The following is a 20,111-nucleotide window of genomic DNA, read 5'->3' as shown; positions in this document are numbered from 1 at the left end:
TGGTGCCTCCCAGATCTGCCTGCCCTGGAGCGGGAAGAGTTGGGGACAGGAGTTTTAGGGAGCTGTAACAACCTCCTGAGCTGGGGCCTGCTGGGAATGCCAGAACAGCAGAGCCATCCCTGATCATTTTATGTTGTGTTAGACAGGAACAGCAGCTCTTTTCTAGGCCAGGCTGGGCCTCTTTCCAGTTGGAAAAGTTCGAAGTTCTGTACATTTTCCCAGCCTGACCTGAAATTTGATGCAGCTACAACACAGGAAGCCTGAATTTGACTAACTCCAGTTTGGAGCATTGCTTGGAACACTGAAAAATCAGAACTGGTCATTGTGCTGAAGATGGCAGGAAACAGCCCTGGCCAGAGGCAGGGAGAACCTCCCGCTCCTGAATTCCCTGCAGGTGTCCTGGGCCTGCCCTGCTCCTTCCCCAGGCTGCAGGCATCAGAGTTCCCTAAACACCAAGAAGCTGCTCAGGTGTTTAAGTTGCTTCCTTCAGCTCACCCCACTGTGTGCCAGACTCGTGGGTGGGCTCTGCCCCAAATCTCACCTCACCCTGCCCAGGCAGCTGATGAGGGTAAATCCAGGGACCTGCTGAAGAAATCAGTGTGCCCCCTTGGCCTTCTCACGTGACACTGTCCATTGGGAACTATTTGGTGAGCTTTGAGCAGCAAACAGCCCTGAAGCTCCATTCCAAGGGTGACAAACCAGGGCAGCTGGGGTGACACCGAGCAGGGCTGAATGGAGGGGGAACAAGGAAGTACGAAGGAAAAGTGGCTCAGAAAATACAGGATATCATTCCACATCCATGTGCCCAGTACATCATCCAGGTCTGCAGCCATTCCCTGGTCAGGGCACATCCCAGCTGTGACATGGACTGGGCAGCAGCTCTGGGACATATTTAGGACTGGGTGATTTAATAGACAGGGGATTCTTTCCTGGCTGCCTCAGGAAAGGACAGAGCAGTACCTGGCACCCAGAACCGTGGCACCTTTATCCCAAAACACTCAACAGACACTTCCAGGACCTTCTCAGTGGGGTCACCAGCGGGTAGAGCTGGAGGTTCAGGTGGCCCCACTCCACTGTCTGGTTTAAAATCACGATCCCAGAGGATCGTCCTGCAGTGTGTTACCCCCCTGCTCAGAGGAGCAGGGGACGGGTGGTCCAGGTGTTCCCATCCCCTGGTCACTGCAGCCGTTTACAGCAGCTCGTGGGATTATTATTCTTTTCTTTTTAAAAAAATAATAAAGTATTTATTTAAACCAAAACACTCGGCCAAGGGGCGTTCACGGGCATGTTAACCAAGCTTAAAAACCAAATATGTAACAGCTCAAAGGCGGAGCGGCGCGGCCCGTCCGGCTGAGCGGGGCCGGGGCTCGCGGGGTCCCGGGGCGGCCCCGTCAGAACTCGAAGGTGCCGAAGTGCGCGGTGCGGCCGCCGGCCTTGGGCTGCGGCTTGTACCCGATGCGGTCATTGATGAGCTGCTCGCGGCTCTTGTGCTCCGTGCCCAGCGCTCCGATCGCCGCCGCCTCCTCGCCGCCCGCCGCTGCCTCCGCCTCGTCCCGCTGCTTCCTGCGGCTCTGCGGGCGAACGCGCCGGTCAGGGCCGGGGGCGGGCCGAGCCTTCCGCGCCCGGCCCTGCGCGCACCTCCAGCTCCTTCCGGACGCTCTCGAACTCCTCGATGTCGTCCAGCTTCAGCTCCAGCCGCGTCGGCTTCCGACGGAGCATCGCGACCGGGGACACCGCGACCCGCGCCAGGCCCGAGCGCTCCCGCCCTCAGCGGGCCCCGCCCGCCCCGCCACACCTCCCGGCATGCTCCGCGCGTCCCGCCCCCAGGGGCACTGCATTTCCCGGCGCGCCCCGCGCACACCGCTTCCCTCCCGCCACACCTCCCGGCGTGCTCTGCGTATTCCTACCTTAAAGGGCGACGCAGCTCCCGGCATGCCCTGCGCGCCCTTCCCGCAGCCCGTCCGCCACGCCTCCCGGCATGCCCTGCGCGACCCGGAAGCGGCTGTGAGGCGCCGGAGCCCGAGCGCGGCGAGTCTCGTCTCGTTCACGTTCTCGCTCCCCTTCCAGTCTTGCTATCGGTTCCTGGTCTTGTTCCCGGTCCCGCTCCCGCCATGGCCACCGCGCGGGCACCGGCCGCGCGAGGCGGGGCCCGGCCCCCCGAGGTGAGTGGCGGGGGCGCCTCTGGGCCCGCAGGAGCGGGAGAGGCCGCGGGGGTCGCGACTGCTGTTGCTGTGTGAGGTTTGCGATGCACCGGTGACGCCGGAGCCATTTAAAGGAGCCGGAACGCTCACGTGTTTTCCTGCATTTTTGCACAATCCTGATTGATTTCCCAAGAAGTTCGTGTGACGCTCTCCGGGGAGAGGGAGCCGGGCACCGTTCGCTTTCCCCAGGCTTCCTGGGAGGCCGCCGGGAGCTGGAGCGTGGCATCGCTCCTGGCTGTGCTGGCGCTCAGCAGGAGGAGGAAAAGCTTCATGTTCTAAAGCTTTTTCAAAAAATAAGTCTGTAGATAATAAATAATAGGAACACAACACAGCCTGATTTAAGCGATTTAATGTGGCATTTTACTTCTGCACTTTGGCCTTCGGGCAAAAACCTCAATGTCCAGTGGCTGCCCCCTCCCTGGCAGTGCCCAAGGCCAGGCTGGACGGGGCTTGGAGCAACCTGGGCCAGTGGAAGGTGTCCCTGCCCACGGCAGGGGATGGAATGGGATGGGCTTTAAGGTCCCTTCCAACCCAATCCAGTCTGGGATTCTGAGAGGATCTTTGCATGGTGCACAGCTCGGCTCTGTTGCATGCCCAGGCTGTTTGTTGGCTCCTGTGTCCCCAAACACTCCAAACTGTGCCTCTCCCTGCAGCCCCCCAAGCCCAAGCCTGCAGAGGAGAGCGATGGACCCCCAGCCAAGCGGGCGCCCATCTTCTACGGGAGCCTGGAGGAGAAGGAGCGGGAGCGCCTGGCCAAGGGCGAGTCGGGGCTGCTGGGCAAGGAAGGCATGAAGGCTGCCATGGAGGCTGGGAACATCAACATCAGCAGCGGTGAGGCTGTGGAACCACCCTTTGTTATCCCTCCCTGGAGACAGGACACTTCCACATGTCTCTCATTGCTCACTGGGCATCACCTCAAACCAGACAGGGATGGGCAGCTCCTTGGATCTTCCCACCTGGGAGGGATCCAGGGGCAGAGAGGCTCTGGAACAGCTGCCCGGGGAGGGGGTGGAGTGTCCCTCTCTTGAGACATCCCACACCCACCTGGACACGTTCCTGTGTCACCTGCTCTGGGTGGCCGTGCCGTGGCAGGGGGATGCACGGGGTGGTCCCCGAGGTCCCTCCAGCCCCAGCTGTTGTGTGATCCGTGGTGGATGTGCTGTGCTCAGGGCTGTGTCTGTGTCCAGGGGAGGTGTTTGACCTCGAGGACCACATGAGCGAGCGCCAGGCCGAAGTGCTGGCGGAGTTCGAGCGCCGCAAGCGCGCCCGGCAGATCAACGTCTCCACCGACGACTCCGAGGTCAAGGCCTGCCTGAGGGCCCTGGGGGAGCCCATCACGCTCTTCGGAGAGGGGCCTGCGGAGCGCAGGGAGAGGTGCTGTGTCTGCAAACAGGGAATGGCCATTTAGCAAATCCCTGAGCTTTTCCAGGGAGCTGGGGGTGCAGTGAGTGCTGCTGGTCAGCAGTGCTGTGCCACAGGGCAGCTGGGAGAGCTGGGGGTGTTCAGTCTGGGGAAGAGAAGGCTCCAGAGAGACCTTAGAGCCCCTTGCAGGGCCTAAAGGGGCTCCTGGAAAGCTGGAGAGGGAATGGGGACAAGGGATGGAGGGACAGGACACAGGGAATGGCTTCCCACTGCCAGAGGGCAGGGCTGGATGGGATATTGGGAAGGAATTGTTCCCTGGGAGGGTGGGCAGGCCCTGGCACAGGGTGCCCAGAGCAGCTGGGGCTGCCCCTGGATCCCTGGCAGTGTCCAAGGCCAGGCTGGACATTGGGGCTGGGAGCAGCCTGGGACAGTGGGAGGTGTCCCTGTCCATGGCAGGGGTGGCACTGGATGGGCTTTAATGGCCCTCCCAGCCCATCCCAGTCTGTATTTCTGTTCTAAGAATCCCAAGGCAGAGGGTATGTCACGCTGGTATTTGTCAGGTGAGCTGAGAATTCACTGGCTAAATCCAGCTTCATGACTTTTTTCCAGGTTAAGGAACATCCTCTCTGTGGTCGGCACAGACGCGTTAAAAAAGACCAGGAAAGATGATGACAGGTCCAAAAAGTCCAAAGAAGAGGTAGGGGTGTCTGCTGTCCTCTCAGTGCTCAGGGAGGGATGGTATATCCAGGGCTGATATATCCAGGACTCCTGGCTTTGGCCAGCCTGTGGATTCTCGTGTCATCCCTTCAGGCTTTTTCTGTGTTGCCCACTTCAGCAAACCTGTGGCAATGTTTGGCCTCAGTGAGGAGCACTGAGTGTGGTTTTTTACTCCCAGACCGAGCTCTGTGCTGCACTCAGTGTGCAAACCAGGAGAGCAGGTGTGTGGGCTCTTACTCACTATAGCAAGTCCCTTACTTTTGTTCATGCTCGAGAAGAAAAAATATGTTCCTGCTGCTGCATCTCTTTCTGCCTTTGATTACTCTTTCTGCTGCTGTCTCTCTTCTGAGTCTATTTTTTCCTTATTATTTTTGAGTTGTGCTGTAAGAAATAATTTCTGCAGCTCTGGGCTTTCTGTTTACTGGGTGATGTGTAAACAAGGAGGGAGTTACATGTCAGTGAATACAGATGAGTCAGGGCTCAGCTGGAACATTGAGTGAAGTGGCAGCACGTCAGGATCGGATCTGTAGGGCAGAGAGTTTGGTTTATCTCTCTTAATCCCTTTTCCTGGGGCTTACAGTTGTGCAGAAGGCCCTTAAAAAGAGGCCAGAGCACAGCAGGGTTTGGGGGCAGGTGCTGGGAGGAGGCAGCCGAGGGGAATGAATGCAGGGGCAGCAGCACCAGAGCTTTTCCATCAGTTTTATTCCTGTTTTTACAGTATCAGCAAACCTGGTACCATGAGGGCCCACGCAGTCTGAAAACAGCCAGGCTGTGGCTGGCCAACTACTCACTCCCCAGGTGAGAAAACAGCACAGAGGAGGAGGGAGATGCAGCCATGTGTCAAATCCAAGTGCTGATCCCTCTGGGGGTAGCGCAGGAAATCCAAGGAGTGGGGAGGCACGTCCAGTGAGCCCAGAGCTCTCAGGGGCTGATCCAGCATTAGCCCAGTTTGGGGGAAGAGCAGGGAGAAGCCTGTTTCCAGCAGCAGGAAGGGGGAATGCTGGCAGTTGTCACTCCACCTTTGCTCTCCCCAGGGCAGCGAAGCGGCTGGAGGAGGCCCGGCTGCTCAAGGAGATTCCCGAGGCCACCAGGACATCCCAGAGGCAGGAGCTGCACAAATCCCTGCGGGTAGGTTTGGCAGCTGCTCCACTGCTGTGTTCACAAGGTTTGGCTGATCCTCCAAGGAGCTCAGCAGGAATTCAGCTGTGTGAGGTGCTGTCCAGATGCACGTCAGTCTCTGCAATCTTGGGAAGTTCTGCTTTTCCTCTTTCCTTGTGTCTCTAAAGCATGCTCTGATTCCTTCAGAGTGATCCAGGGAGATGTATTTTGTTCTTGTGGGTGGCAGGAGGTAGAGGCATCCCTGCCTTGCCTTGGCACTCTCCTGTGAAGCTAAAGGAATGCATTCCTGGCTTTGGCACGAGTTTGGCTGGCTGGGAATCCAGGGAATCCAAGGGCAATACCCAACTCTGGGTGCAGAATGTGGTTGGGATGACTCTGAGATGCCCTTTCCGAGCATGCTAAGCCAGATTCCCCGCTTAACCAGAGAGCCTCAGGCACACTGTGTGCTGCTCCCCTAATCCTGTTTACTCCAGAGGCAGCAGCTGCCAGAGGATTTGCTTCTCCCCTCTGCCCTGTCTGTCTGGTTGGATTCTTTGGATGAGTTGTGGAAAGATGCCCAGCTCCAGCCAGTTCTGTGTCAGAGCTGCAGCTGCAGAGCTCTGGGGCTGGCCCATACCATGGGGGCTGAGCTGTCACCCGAGGCTGTGCTGGGCCACCTGGGCCAGGCTGGCCCTGGAGTGGCTCTGAGGCAACTCCTCCCATTGAAAGTGACTTTCCAAAGGCCTCTGCCTCTTCCTGTGCACATTTGCCTCCCTCATCTCAGGCTTTGGCGGGGGATAGCTCTGGGCTGGTTGTACTTTAGTCATTTATTGATGGTTTTCTTTGGTTTTTTTACAGTCCTTGAATAACTTCTGCAGTCAGATCGGGGATGATCGCCCGCTGTCCTACTGCCACTTCAGCCCCAACTCCAAACTCCTGGCCACGGCCTGCTGGTGAGACAGCCTTGGCAGCACCTGCTTTGGGGGCTGGGAGAGCACACCAGGGAAAGACAGGGATGTTACTGGAGGCTTGGGAATTGTGAGAGGCTGCTTCTTCCTACCCTGAGCTCTCATCACTTCGTTTTAGAGCTGAGCAGAGATTCATTGATCTGAGCTGGTTGCCCCAAGTGTGTTGGTGTTTGAGCCAGTGCAGAACCTCAGGGTGGCTTTGCAGCTCTGTTTGATGTGTTCCTTGATGTTCCTTCTCCACTGACATCCATTCCTTGTCTTCCACAGGAGTGGGCTGTGCAAGCTCTGGTCCGTGCCCGACTGCAACCTGGTTCACACCTTACGAGGTAGCGAGCGGCTCTCATTGAGGCTTTTGGTTCTTTTGTTCCTCTCTGTGCTGAGCTCCCACATCTGAATTATTTTGTGACTCAAAATGTTGTGTTTGGGCAGATTTTTCTCTTGCTGAGAGCATCCCTTGGCTTGAGAGCATGGGAATGTGTCAGATAATGAGGAGGGAGACCTGGCCTTTAGCTCCGACCTCAGCTCCCAGTTTGCTGTTTTTATTTCTGAACGGTTTTGTTTCATTTCCAAACTTGGTTTGAGTTAAGTACTTGAGTTACAAACAGCAGCAGTTTTGGGCAGGTCACTTGACAACAGTGTGGTTCTTTGAGCAGTGGTCACAACTTGGACTAAATACAGATGGGAGGAAAAATCTCTTGATTTATATGTTGAGTTTTGTCTGCACTTTGAGAGTTCCAAACCTTGGTGTTGGATGCTCTGTGTTGGGTGCTCCTGGAAGTGCAGTTTGCCTGTGGGTTACAGGGCAGTGTCACCCAGCACTGAGGGCACAGTGAAGGTGTCCACTCACCTCACTCAGCAGTACCAAGGAAATGCTGCTTTTCTGAGGAACTGCCCAAGATCCCGTGGCAGATTCTGAATTTTGGTTTTCCCTTCCCCTCAGGGCACAGCACCAACGTGGGGGCAGTTGTGTTCCACCCCAAGGCCACGGTGTCCCTGGACAAGAAGGACGTCAGCCTGGCCTCGTGCGCGGCCGACGGCTCCGTCAAACTCTGGAACCTGGAAAGGTCAGAACTGTTCCAGATGTGCACAGCTGCAGCATTGCTGTTCTGGGGTTTATTCCATGTTCCTCCAGACATTTACCATCCTCCTGCCAATATGAACTTTTGCTGTAGTTACCCCAGTGCAATCCCTGGCCTCAGTGTGTGCCAGCCTCTTCAGCAGGGAGAGAGATCTCCCTGATTAGGGAGTCGAGGGAGATTGTCTGAAAGGGATTGAGGCAGAATTGCTGCTGGGCATTGCTGAACTGCTGGGGCTGATGGATGGAAGGTTTGGGGACTGTGTCATTCTAACATATCACTTAGGAGAAAATTGCCCCTCTTGGATATTAAGAAATGAATTTGAGTGGTTGGGAAGCACCAGGATTTGGAGAGGGACTGACCAAATACACAACCAGGCAGAGAAACTTCTGCCTGTGCTGCAGACAAGCAGCTGTCACTGCACAGAGTAGCTGGGGCAGATGGGCAGCACCTCTCTCAGGCCTGGGAAGAGGAGACTGGTTCAGGTACTGAGCCCCAGCATCACCTGATTGAGAAGTGGAGCCTGCAGTGCTCCTGGGAAGGGCAGGCAGCTCCCAGAGCCCCAGCAGTTTATCCCTGGCTGAAAATCACAGTTTTTAACAGCAAGAGTGCCCCTGTGCAAAGCGACAGGGGGGTTGTTAGGCTCATGTGACCACATCTCTTAATTAACCCGTTGGAAAGAAACTTCACTGCTGTTCAGGTCGTGTGTGAAGGCTCCTGACCTGCTGCCTGTCATTCTGGGAGAATAAATATTCCCTCCATCCTGCATCCTTCAGAACAGCAGGATTTGCTGCAGTTCAGGATGTTCTCTGTTCTCAGAAGAACTCCCCGCAGTACAGGTGGTCTCTGGTTTGTTTCTGTACTTCCAAAAGTGCTCATAACAAGGGCCTTGTTAATTTTCATTATTATTCATCATCATCATCCCAGAAGAGCTTTACAACCAACAGGAGTGTGGAGAAAGGGTTTCACTCCGAGCTTTAGGAGTGTGACCCAAAGGCAGAATTCAGAGCCAGTAGCTACAGCTCTGGTGTTCCTGTCTGGTTTGATTTCATCAGCAGAGCTTTTGCTGCCATCACAATGTGTGGGCAAAGGCCTGGCTTGAGCCAGCCCCCTGTGGCCAGTGCCCAATGGTTTGTTGTGTGTTTCAGTGATGAGCCTGTGGCAGACATCGAGGGACACAGCATGAGAGTGGCCCGTGTGATGTGGCACCCGTCCGGGAGGTTCCTGGGCACCACCTGGTATGGACACCTCGGGAGTGGCTTTCAGAAGTGACCATGGGCTGCCCAGCTGGTGGCCCTGTGGTGCCAGGACTTGTCCACAGCAGGGTAGGGCTTGGCCATTTGTGACCACAGCTGGGCTGTTGCAGTGTCAGTGACAGCAGGTCACTGGGATTCCTTTCCCTGTTCCTGTGTGAGACAGTGTTGGGCTCCAGCTGGCAGTAAAATACCCCCAGAGTTGGTGAAATACCCTGGTGTTCTCCCTGGAGTTACATGGAGACCAGGGGAAACGGCCTCAAGTTACACCAGGGAGGGTTTAGGTTGGATATTGGGAAAAGAAGTCTTCACAGAAAGGGTGGCCAGGCACTGGAACAGGCTGCCCAGGGGTGGAGTCACCATCCTGGAAGTGTTCAAAAAACATCCAGATTGCACTGGGGACATGGGTTAGTGGTGCTGGGTTAACACCTGGATTCAGTGTCTCGGAGGGCTTTTCCAACCTGAATGACTCCGTGGTTTAACAAGTGCTTTGTTCTTGCAGCTATGATCACTCGTGGCGCCTGTGGGACCTGGAGGCCCAGGAGGAGATCCTGCACCAGGAGGGGCACAGCAAGGGGGTCTACGACATTGCCTTCCACACCGATGGCTCCCTCGCCGGCACGGGGTGAGCTGCCCTCGGCTCAGGGTGGGGGGAAACGTTACCAAGGGCTTGCTGTGACCAGAGATTTCTGCTGGGGGAATGGCTTCCCAGTGCCAGAGGGCAGGGCTGGATGGGAGATTGGGAAGGAATTGTTCCCTGGGAGGGTGGGCAGGCCCTGGCACAGGGTGCCCAGAGCAGCTGTGGCTGCCCCTGGATCCCTGGCAGTGCCCAAGGCCAGGCTGGATAGAACTTGGAGTAGCCTGGGACAGTGGGAGCTGTCCCTGCCTAAGGGCTGAATGATCTGTAAGGTGCCTCCCAGCCTGACCCAGTGTGTGATCCTGTGATTCCAGAGGCCTGGACGCCTTTGGCCGGGTGTGGGATCTGCGCACAGGACGCTGTATCATGTTCCTGGAAGGGCACCTGAAGGAGATCTACGGGATCAACTTCTCCCCAAATGGGTAAGGAGGGAGCTGGCGATGTGGGAGCTCTGGGTGCAAACCCCAGTCCCTGAACACTGCTCTCCCCTCCCTGGCAGGTACCACGTGGCCACGGGCAGTGGGGACAACACCTGCAAGGTGTGGGACCTGCGGCAGAGGAAGTGCATCTACACCATCCCTGCCCACCAGAACCTGGTCACCGGCGTCAGGTTCGAACGTGAGTCCCTGCTGCTCCCTGTCCCTGCTGCTCCCTGCCCCTCCAGCAGCTCAAACCCACACCTGCAGCTCGGGAAGGCCTGTGCTGGTGAGCAGAGATGTCCTGTTTTTATTTCCAAGTCTCACTTCTCCCCTTTTCTCCTCCTGTGCAGCCAACCACGGGAATTTCCTGCTCACAGGCGCCTACGACAACACGGCCAAGATCTGGACCCACCCTGGCTGGTCCCCGCTGAAGACGCTGGCGGGGCACGAGGGGAAGGTGATGGGCCTGGACATCTCCCTGGATGGGCAGCTCATTGCCACCTGCTCCTACGACAGAACCTTCAAGCTCTGGACAGCCGAGTAGCTCAGAGGGGCCGGTTGTGGACTGGGATGGGGACGTTAATGACTTCCGGTTGCTTTTTTATATTAAAGAAAAAAATAGGAATCAGCAATTCCAACATGTTACAGCAGCTGCAGTCATGGCTGCTCTGGAGTTTGGGTGTGTTTGAAGCACCAGTGTTGGCCAGGGCTTGGTTGGAGTCAAGTCTTGGGGGTTTTCCCAGTTTTTGGACTGTTTTCGTACTGCAGGTACCACTTTCTGCTGTAATTTTGATCCATGTACTTCCACCCTCCCTTGCAAGTTCGGCTCCCAGGTGTCCTTCAGACGTTTGCAGTAACCAGAGAGCACCTCAGGTTTGGTGTGTGGGTCAGCCTCTGTCACTGCCCTTCTCACCTTCCTTTGTGGTAGGAGTGTGACTTCAAACTTGATTTGCATTTAGAGAAAGAGCTCAGAGGGAGAAGCAGTGGTGCCCTCCTGCCCCTGCCTGCGCATGGGTGTCTCTGGATGGAGATCTGCATCCCCCTGGATTCGTTTACAGTACATGTCCAAGGCCAGGGAATCTTCCAGGTACCACCTTGTGTCCTACTCCTTGAGCTGTCCCCTGGATGGGTGTTGCAAATCCATGTCAGCATCTCCTGTTCAGGGTTTGTTGTGTGAGGTCATTCAGTGTAGGATTGTCTTGTTCTGCCCTACCCTATGGAGAGCTTTTGTACTTGTTTGTTCTTTAAATCGAGGTTTTGCAAATGTTGTGCCCTGGAAAATCTAAACACGTTTTGAATGTGTATCCTGAGTTCTGGGTCTGACAAGGAATGGAGAAATTATAGGAATTCCACAATGCTCAGTTTGATTTCTGCTGGTGTAAGAAACAGCTGAGGAGGGGGTGAGGTCACTGGGAAGGGGAGGCTGAGGGGAGGGAGACTTATCAGGGGCTACAACTCCTCCTGAGGGACAGCTCTGATCTCTGCTCCCTGGGACAGGGACAGCACCCAGGGAGCGGCTGGAGCTGGGCCAGGGCAGGCTCAGGCTGAGAGCAGGGAAAGGCTCTGCCCCAGAGGGTGCTGGGCACTGCCCAGGCTCCCCAGGGAATGGGCACGGCCCTGAGGCTGCCAGAGCTCCAGGAGCGTTTGGGCAGCGCTGCCAGGGATGCCCAGGGTGGGGCTGTTGGGGGGTCTGTGCAGGGCCAGGGGTGGGACTGGATGGTCCTGGACTTCTTGTGATTGGATGAAAACCTTCAGGAGTAAAGAGAAGGTGGATTCACCTCCCTGTTGTCAGCTGGAGAGCAGCTGTCTCTTCCTTGGGAATGTGAGCACAGTTCCTTCCAGGGAAAATACTGAGAGGCCAGCAACTAACACAGAAGAATTATTTAACTGCAGTCTCTGGTCCAAGCCCAGGTCTGGCTGTGTGTGCTCAGCCTGATGCTCTCAGCTTCCTTGGTCCTGGCATCTCATCTCTTCCCTCTGCCCATCCCCTGCCTCTGGCTCTGCAGGGAGGCTTTGTAAGGAAAATGCAGGAGGCTCAGTCAGGAGCAAGAGCTTGGTCTGAAGGCTCCCAGGGTTTGGCTCTTCTCCTGGACAGCCCTGGTGCCTCCCTGCCACCCCCAAACCAACCAGCAACTCCCCCAGCTCCTGCTCACACATCCCCACTCCACAGGCACAGAGTCCCTGCTGCCCATGGTCAGGGGAGCTCTTGGGGGTCACGTCCCCTCCTGGGACAGTCTCGGACAGGAGGTTCCAGTGCTCAGAACGCTGCCACCTCCTCCAGGGCCGGCTCTGCGCCGCCGCTGACGCGGAGCACGTGGATGCCGGAGTTGGAGCTGGCACAGAGCAGGGTGGAGCTGTCGCAGGCGGCCAGCGAGGCCAGCGGGCCCGAGCCCTCGAGGCACAGCGTGGCCAGGCAGGCTGCAAGGGAAGGGACAAGGGAGGGGCACTGGGTTTGCTGAGACAAGGCAGGACCACACCAATCTCCCACCTCCAGGCTCTCTTCACCTGAGGTGAGTGAGCTGCTGCCCTCACTGTCCTGGATCCACACATCCAATTGGGATGTGCCCCCTGGAGAAGAGGCCCTCACCCCTGTGCATTGCCCAGGCAGGCAGTGGCTGACAGGGGTCCAGACTGGGGTCAGGCTCTGCCCCTTCCTGGGAGAGGAAGCAGGGCTGGCTGGACTTACAGCCCCCACTGCAGAGCTGCAGGGTGTGCCTGGAGCCATTCCCAACACACCTTTCTCTCCCAAAATTAAGTTTTCCTAAGGGCTGTGCTATGCTCACCATGCAGTTTTGATCAATCTCCAAAAGAGAAATAAGATTTACAATATCCAGTGTCACATGAGCCTTTCTGTTTGTGTCTGTTACAAACTGTCTCAGGGGGTTTAATGAGACAGCAGCCTGAGCTGCAAACAGAGCTGCACTTGGCGTGGCCCCACAGGCAGCTGCCCCTCCTGGTGCCGTGCACTCTTCCCAAAGCAGCTGGATTATGGGTCACCCAGCTGGGAAGGCAAGAGGATCAAAGCTGCTGCCAGCTCCACAGGTACCAGGCAAAGGAATGGGTAAGAGAACAGAAGGTCCTTCTCTGCAGGAGAGCCTCAGGTTTCTATTTTCATCCCATCTTAAATAAGTTCCCTTGGAGAGGGGCTTAGCCCCAGGGAGTGTCTAATGCTATGAACCTGAACAGCTTCCCAGGAGGTCTCTGCCTGCAGCACAAGGGTTACTAAGAACCTGCTGCCATGGCAGGGCTTGGCAGGTAAACAAACACCTTTGTGTCCAGCTCAGAGAAGGACTCACCCCCACCACCGGGTTTAATCCAAAAATGCCCACGATTCCCCTTCAAGAGGACAATGAAAATGAGGGTGTTGGCTGACCAGCCCTCTGTCCTCCAGCACAAATTCTGTTCCTTACAACTTCCACCTGCAGAAATCTCTGGAGTTCCCCTGATCTTTTTTCTTTTTATCATTTATCCTTTCACGGCTTAACTTGGATGTATCTTTAAAAGCTGCTCTTCCTTTTAGCTGAGGGAGGTCCCCTGTCGCCTCTGACATGCAACTCCTTCATGCTCTGGGGCATTTCTCCACCCCCCCCCCTGCAGCTGGGTTGGAGTAAACTCCAGAGATTGCAGCAGTCACCCTGCCCATCACCACCAGGAGACAGAACTGAGGGAAGTGGATTTGTTATCCAAGAGAAAGGAACACGGAGTGGCCAGGAGCCTCCCCTACCTGCAGTGTCTTGGTCCCAGACCTTCACTGTGCTGTCGCTGGAGGATGTGGCAATGCTGGGGGCGAGCGCTGGGCCCCGGGGCAGGAAAACACACGAGGTGGTGGTCTGAAAATGCCCTTTGTACTCACACACTCGGCCCCTGGTCTGCCTCAGGTCCCAGAGCTGCAGGAAACAGGCACTGTTAGAGCCCAGCTCTGCCAGCATGGGGCTGTTTTACCAGGACAGGAAGGTGGGTTGGGATAAAGAGCTCCTTGCCAATCCTCAGAGTACCCTGGCTACTGCCCTTGTTCCTGCTCATGCTCACAGGCCTGGAGAACATCAAAATCTGAAGGATTTTCACCACTGGTGACTGAGCACATGCCCACACCCATTAGAGCCAACAAGCTAAGACTATGCAGGCAGATAAGAAGTGTCCAGCCTGCTCCCATCCTCAGCCCTGCCCTCCCTGGGATGGGATAGTTTCATCCTCTTGAGCCCCACACAAAGGGCTAAGAACATGCAGGACTGAATCCCTGGTTTGGAAACACCTGGAGCAAGGGGTCCCTCACAGGCTTTCTGCAAGAACCTTGTGCTCCTCAAAGCCCTCCATTGTTTTTCCCCCTGTGTGTTTTGCTGAAATGAAATTCCAGACTGGTTTGGGGTGGAAGGGACCTTAAAGACCATCTCGTTTCAACTCCCTACCATGGGCATGGATGCCACTCACTAGATCAGGTTGCTCCAAGCCCCCATCCAACCTGGCCTTGGACACTTCCAAGGATGGGGCAGATCCCAGTGCTTTAATCAGGCAGAATAAATGCTGATAATCTCTGAGCAGAACTTCCCAAAGGGACAGGCAGGAAGGCACCAAGCACTGGCCCTGGCTGGTGACACCAGCACAAGGCCGAGGCAGTGGGAGCACTCAGACCCTTGGAGCACTGAAGTGCTGCTCTCCCCTGTATGCCATGGACACGGGAGGGAAAGGGAGCAGGAGCCCAGGCCTCGCTGCCCCGTCACTCACGGTGGCCTCGGCGCCGTGGCCGGCGCAGCCGCTGCTGCTGCTGAGGCAGTACCGCCCGTCCTGGCTCACGTCACAGCACGTCTGGATGTGCTGCTTGGCTGGGAACGTGTGTGCCACCTGCAGCTCCCGGCTGTCCCACACCCTGCAGGGAACAGCAGAGGCCAAGGACACCCTGAGGCATCATCACCACGATGGTTTCCCTCTGTGCCTCCCGCACACCCCAGCTGTGCCCATGCGCTCTGGCTGCTCCCAAATGCATCTCTGCATTTATCCATGCTGGATCACTCTCCAGCTTTCTTTTCCACAAATTCTCCTTTTCACCTGCAGTCATCACCCAGTGCTGTTCCCAGCCCCTGTCCCTGGCTGGAGACTGCACTCCAAGGCCCAGGTGAGCTGGCAGGTGGCTTGTAGCTACACCAGCAGGGGTCATGACAACCAACCAAACAACAGCCCCACTTGCCTCAGGCTGCACCTCCCTTCTCTCTGGCCACAGGGAGAATTTACCTGGTGGTTTTATCCTCTGAGGTCTGGATGACATAAGGCTCCCCAGGAACCCAGCACAGGTGTGTGACCTGTGGAGAGGGAAGGATGAGCAGGAGCCATCTCTGTGTGCAGCCCAGGCAGTGTGGAACCACTGAGCTCCCATCCTCTCCCTCCCTGTGTTGGGAGCTGGAAATGTTGGATCAAGACATTTTCTGCTGCCCTGCCAGGTGCAGACCCAGTGGGGTTACTGGGGGTGATTCAGGTGGGGAGGTATTGGGATGGGATTTGAGGAACCAGCAGATCCTACCAGATTCCTGGAGATTGCAGCTCTGCCCAGACACTCCCCGGTCTCAGTGTCCCACTTGCACACGGTGTTGTCCCGGGAGCCTGTGCACAGCTGGGAAGCATCTGCAACCACACATCAACATCAGAAACAAGGCAGGGAACGTTGTCACTCAGTCCCTGGGGACTGGGAGTGTGTTGTCCCTCACCTGGGCTCACAGCCAGTCCAGTAACAACCAGGTCATGTCCTGGGAAGTGCTGGCTTGGCTCCGAAGCCCCATGAAGCTCCCACATCATCACTGTCTTGTCCCGGGATGCGCTGAAGACTCTGTTAGAGTCAAGGGCTGAGGTGACCTGCCAAGGACCAGAAGGAGAAGCTGCTCATCCTCCACCCAGCTCACAGGGAGAGCACAACTCTGCTGCTGTCCTGCCACAGCCCAAGACATGCAAGAATGTGTCTGGGGAGAGCCTGGCCTTCCACCTCTGTTCCTTGTCCCCTCAGAGCCAGGGGGCAGGATGGTGGATGGGTGCTCTGAGGTCTCGTCCTTAGAAACCATTCATTTTACAGGAAAAACTTCCCTACAAGCCCAAATGAACCCAGTACAGAGTTGCTTTGAGCACTGGGGTGAACAAAGCTCCCTTTGTCCCTGCAGTACCCAGAGCCCAGGGGACCCACTAGGGCTGTCCCCAGTGGAGGTGCACTGGCCACACCATGCACAGCTACAGCCCCCCTGCACGTCTGCTCTCCCAGCAGCCTGCTTGGCTTTGTCATTCCAGTCCCAGAAAGGAAATTAAAGCCCTGCTATTCCCAGAATAGTCCAGCTATGGCACGTGGTATGGGTATTCCCAGAATGTATCAGCCAGGTATGGCTGATTTGTGGAATAATGTCAAGTCTAGCAGAATGAGACCTGAAGAAAAGTAAATGGCATCTCTGCATCAAAAACTTGGCCTCATAATTCATCCTGAGCTTTTGCTACACAGTGTCTTGGAGGGGAAGACAAGCTGACATCCAGACCTCCTGCAGCCCTGTTTAGTCTGGATGCACCACTCCGTGCTGCTTCCCAAAGGATCTGTTGGGACCTTGGGAAAAACCTGACGTGCTCTGATCACAGAATCATCAATCGTGAAGGTTGGAAAAGACCTTTAAGGTCATCAAGTCCAACTGCCCCCAGCTGGATACCAGGAATAGCCTGATCCCACCTTCTGTGTGGATGACAAACCAGTCCTGGCTCCCCAGCTCCTGAGGGAGACCCCGGCGCTCTCACCTTGGTGACCTCGCGCTCGTGGCCGATGAAGCGGCGCAGGGCAGCCCCAGACCTCCAGCTGGACACGGCCACGCTCTGCAGGGACAGGGACAGGGGTCAGCACGAGAGCAGGACAGGGAGGATTTTTCACATCCTTGGTTACATCATACCAAGGCTCAGTCCACAGGACAGGGAACAGGTTCCTCTGGTTTTCAGTGCCTAGAGCTGTCCTTAAAGCCAAGTGATATGAGTCAGTCCAGCGATCCCAAGCCTGGGTGGGAGCATTTGATGTGATATGAGATCTGGAGAGGTTATAAAATTTGATTCCAGGTGCTTCAGTGCGTGCCCTCACTCTAAGCTCATTTTTCCCGTCTAAATTCAGGGACCAACACAGTCACCATCCACGGAAATGTTCAAAGCTCACATTTCACCCTTATTTTTGACCCATTGATACATTTTCCTGCCCCGGGGGATACCTCACCTTATCCCTTCCTCCTGACACACACAGGTCTGGTCTGAGAGCAGCCACAGAGGTGACAGCGTCCGTGTGAGCGGGGCTGTGCTGCTGGGGGGCACCAGCGGGTCCCGTCTGTCCCACGGAGCCGTCGGCCCTGCAGAGAACAGGGACAGCACTGGGGGCTGCAGGGGCTGGGAAGCGAGGTCAGGGTGCCATTCCCTGGCACCAGGGGCTGGGAGATGGCACCTCTGGCATCTTCTGACTTGACAACATCTGTCTTAGAAAGCCAGAGAGAGGCTGTGAGTGAGATGGAGCAGACACAACAAAGCAGTTTGGATATTTGGGCCAAAGAGCCACTCCCGGAGCTGTTCCCCTTCAGGTCTCTGCCTCAGCCATCACAGAGCACAACCACTGGCCATGGTTATGTGCTTGGCCACTCCTGTGAGTGACATTTGGGATTTCAATCCCCCAGAGAAGCTGAGCAGACTTTAGAAGTGAGGGTTAGGAATAAAAACCTGATTCAAACATGCAATTATGAAACTAAACTCTTGTGCTTGCTATATTCTCTGCTCATATACGTTCTCTCTTCTCTCTCACACCTGGTTTATTAACAAGAACTGATCTCCCAGTGTTGCTTTACCTGTATTTGGTGGTGTGGAAGCTGATTTTACTCTGCAGTTTCCCCATAGCCCTGGCAACGAGCAGGCAGTGGTGCGTGTCACATCAGCACCATGGGGACACGACCTGTGGATGAGGGGACACGGCATCACCAGGGATCCAGAGAAGTTTCTGTTTGTTACACAAACAGGATAAGGTGCTGGTGACATGTAATCCACATCCTAACTCCATTCAGAGTAAGAAGAAAACCTCAGGGAGGGGACATCCAGAGGTCCTGAGTGGAGCCTTTAGCTTAGAGCAGAGCCAGCAGCAGGGTGAGGTCACTGGGACCTCACACTGAGCTTAAAAATACCCAAGCTTGGTGAGGCCACAACAGAGATGGAGCTGATGCTTGTCATTCTTTACACCTCCTCTTACTCCTGGATCTGGTCTGGACTTCCATATATCCTGGAGATCCCAGTTTTTGGATCGGTGAAGGCAAACACCTTCAGACTGGAGCTCGTACAGCAACTGCTGGGACCAACCACGTGCAGGCACAGGCAGCCCCCGCTCAGCTGAGACAGCCTGGCAATCCTTGAAGTGATCTTTCCATGAGCTGAGGAACACTTTGGGAAGAGTTTCCATGTCCAAACGCCAATTCCAACAAGGCAGGACCGTGTGGATAACCCAGATGCATTCAGCAAACACCTGCTGGCCAGGCTGGGGCCAGGCTGCCCTGTCCCTTTCAAGAGGGGTCAGCACAGCCAGACCCTGCACCAGCATCCATCCAGGTGAGGAGCAGCATCTCTCCTTCCTGTCCTCACAGGTCACAGACAGAGCAGAAACCAGTCTCAGTGACAGTGAATTGTCACAGGCAATAACTGGCTGCTGCTTAGCTCGAGGCATGCTAATTGGATTTAGTCTGCTGGCATCCCCATCTTCCCTGGCTGCAGCATTTTGCTAATCAAAATCAGGATAAAACCTCCACACCTTCTTTTTCCAGCAAAAAACTGCTTGAAGGCTCTGGCCACCAAAAAAGTGACAACCAAATCCTGGAAGCACTGAGCAAAAGGAGTTGGGTTTCTACAAAATTCCCTTTCTAATTTTACCCTGACAGCCTTTGTGATTAGCAATTAGTAGTAGCCAGTTAATCTCCTGCTGTTCTATCCGTGAGTTTGCATGTTCCAAAGATGTGAGGAATGACCAATCTCACAGCTGAGGGGCTGTGATAATTTGGCAATTTACTCTTTCAATCTGACCGAGTTTCAATCAGACCCAATCGTTTCAGTCCATCAGGAATGTGATTTTTCTCTGACAGTGGGAGAACTCTGGAAGTTGCAAAGCAAGATTCTAGGAAAAGCTAAGGTGTGAATTCTGAGTTTTTAATTCTGATGGTTACTGTTTCCAGCCAGCAGTTAGTTAATGTTCATCCCTACCTGCACATTAGCTCACAGGCAGCTGCCAGAGGCCAGGGGAGGCTGCAGGGAAGGTGGGAGCTCTGTCCTGTGTCTCACTGAGTTCTCCTGCCTCTTCCCCACTGCAAGAAAGAGCAGATTTTTCTGCATCCTGGATGAGAACAGCACTCAGGCAGGATGTTCATCCAAGGTTTTGCTGTCTGTATCCCAACACACGTTTATCCAGCACCTGCTCCACCACAAAGCTCCAAAAACTCAGGGATCCTACAACAACTGATCCACACCAAGTTTCACCTCCAGCAGCCCGAGTTTCATGTCGGAGGATCCCCTTATCCTCCCGTCCCCACAAATGCATTGCTTGATGGAAATCAAACACATTTTTTACTGAATTGGTTTTAAAAAATAAGCCACGCTGCTGCCTCCACCTGTCCAGGCTCTGCAGTGAAACCTGTACCGTGGGATAGGGAATATCAGCAACCACAGCAGCAGCACGGGGACCCCAGCAGAGCTGCCCCAACCTCACAAGGGAATGAGCCTCCTTTCGAGGAGGGTGTTTGACCAGCTTTGGAGAAAATGGGGGACATCCTGGGTTCCTAGAGCTGGAGGTGACCCTGTGGGGGTCAAATGGGAGCATCCCGAGCCCCTATGGATGGGAGTGTTCCTGGGAGGCTCAATGGGAGCATCCCGGATCCCTGTGGATGGGGGTGTTCCTGGGAGGCTCAATGGGAGCATCCCTGGTCCCTGTGGATGGGGGTGGCCCTGTGGGGGTCAATGGGAGCATCCCGGGTCCCTGTGGATGGGGGTGGCCCTGTGGGGGTCAATGGGAGCATCCCGGGTCCCTGTGGATGGGGGTGTTCCTGGGAGGCTCAATGGGAGCATCCCGGGTCCCTGTGGATGGGGGTGGCCCTGTGGGGTTAAATGGGAGCATCCCGGGTCCCTGTGGATGGGGGTGGCCCGTGGGGGTCAATGGGAGCATCCCGAGGGAGTCCCTCAATTGCCATGTGGGGCAGCCCTCGGGAAAGGTTTGTGAAGAACCGCGTCCCTGTGCGGAGCAGCCCCCTGGTCCGCCCCGGCCCGGCCCCGCCGCGCACTCACCGGCCCCGGAGCGTCCCGCCCGTGCCGCCGCCCGCTCCAGGCTCCCGCCGGGGCCGGGCCGGGGCGGAGCCGAGCCGGGAGCGC

At 55.9% G+C, this 20,111-nt stretch overlaps 3 protein-coding genes across 3 annotated transcripts; 1 reads left to right on the top strand and 2 right to left on the bottom strand.

The window, feature by feature from the left end:
• Positions 1–628: 628 nt before the first annotated feature.
• CDC26 (cell division cycle 26) lies at positions 629–1,785 on the bottom strand. Its single transcript, XM_069031759.1, has 2 exons — positions 1,639–1,785; positions 629–1,571 (listed from the first exon to the last, which is right to left on the bottom strand). The coding sequence occupies exons 1-2, from the start codon at positions 1,717–1,719 to the stop codon at positions 1,392–1,394; spliced, it is 261 nt and encodes an 86-aa protein (XP_068887860.1). The 5' UTR covers positions 1,720–1,785; the 3' UTR covers positions 629–1,391.
• Positions 1,786–1,952: 167 nt separating this feature from the next.
• PRPF4 (pre-mRNA splicing tri-snRNP complex factor PRPF4) lies at positions 1,953–10,365 on the top strand. Its single transcript, XM_069032064.1, has 14 exons — positions 1,953–2,162; positions 2,855–3,032; positions 3,389–3,575; positions 4,173–4,260; positions 4,999–5,078; positions 5,315–5,408; positions 6,237–6,331; positions 6,614–6,672; positions 7,287–7,410; positions 8,571–8,660; positions 9,178–9,300; positions 9,627–9,734; positions 9,812–9,930; positions 10,082–10,365. Exons 1-14 carry the CDS (start codon positions 2,112–2,114, stop codon positions 10,273–10,275), a joined length of 1,590 nt encoding a protein of 529 aa, XP_068888165.1. The 5' UTR covers positions 1,953–2,111; the 3' UTR covers positions 10,276–10,365.
• A 1,539-nt stretch (positions 10,366–11,904) lies between these two features.
• WDR31 (WD repeat domain 31) lies at positions 11,905–20,094 on the bottom strand. The gene is made up of 11 exons (XM_069032065.1): positions 20,028–20,094; positions 18,954–19,054; positions 17,561–17,664; positions 16,945–17,074; positions 16,485–16,559; positions 15,428–15,572; positions 15,244–15,344; positions 14,958–15,025; positions 14,454–14,595; positions 13,456–13,618; positions 11,905–12,149 (listed from the first exon to the last, which is right to left on the bottom strand). The coding sequence occupies exons 3-11, from the start codon at positions 17,605–17,607 to the stop codon at positions 11,989–11,991; spliced, it is 1,032 nt and encodes a 343-aa protein (XP_068888166.1). The 5' UTR covers positions 17,608–17,664; positions 18,954–19,054; positions 20,028–20,094; the 3' UTR covers positions 11,905–11,988.
• Positions 20,095–20,111: the final 17 nt, after the last annotated feature.

Source organism: Aphelocoma coerulescens, chromosome 17, assembly GCF_041296385.1.
Source record: "Aphelocoma coerulescens isolate FSJ_1873_10779 chromosome 17, UR_Acoe_1.0, whole genome shotgun sequence".
Lineage (NCBI taxonomy): Eukaryota > Metazoa > Chordata > Aves > Passeriformes > Corvidae > Aphelocoma > Aphelocoma coerulescens.
The sequence above is the reverse complement of the archived record's forward strand: the minus strand, read 5'-3'. Positions and strand labels throughout refer to the sequence as shown.

What these genes read in the sequence shown, in the direction of transcription:
- CDC26 (XM_069031759.1), bottom strand. Translation starts at nt 1,719, where the DNA reads ATGCTCCGTCGGAAGCCGACGCGGCTGGAGCTGAAGCTGGACGACATC. An exon ending in GCGTCCGGAAGGAGCTGGAG is followed by an intron (nt 1,572 to 1,638) that starts GTGCGCGCAGGG and finishes GTTCGCCCGCAG; the next exon opens with AGCCGCAGGAAGCAGCGGGA.
- PRPF4 (XM_069032064.1), top strand. Translation starts at nt 2,112, where the DNA reads ATGGCCACCGCGCGGGCACCGGCCGCGCGAGGCGGGGCCCGGCCCCCC. An exon ending in GCGGGGCCCGGCCCCCCGAG is followed by an intron (nt 2,163 to 2,854) that starts GTGAGTGGCGGG and finishes CTCTCCCTGCAG; the next exon opens with CCCCCCAAGCCCAAGCCTGC. An exon ending in AGCTGCACAAATCCCTGCGG is followed by an intron (nt 5,409 to 6,236) that starts GTAGGTTTGGCA and finishes GTTTTTTTACAG; the next exon opens with TCCTTGAATAACTTCTGCAG.
- WDR31 (XM_069032065.1), bottom strand. Translation starts at nt 17,607, where the DNA reads ATGGGGAAACTGCAGAGTAAAATCAGCTTCCACACCACCAAATACAG. An exon ending in TGTCAGGAGGAAGGGATAAG is followed by an intron (nt 16,560 to 16,944) that starts GTGAGGTATCCC and finishes CTGTCCCTGCAG; the next exon opens with AGCGTGGCCGTGTCCAGCTG. An exon ending in CTGCAATCTCCAGGAATCTG is followed by an intron (nt 15,026 to 15,243) that starts GTAGGATCTGCT and finishes CCCTCTCCACAG; the next exon opens with GTCACACACCTGTGCTGGGT.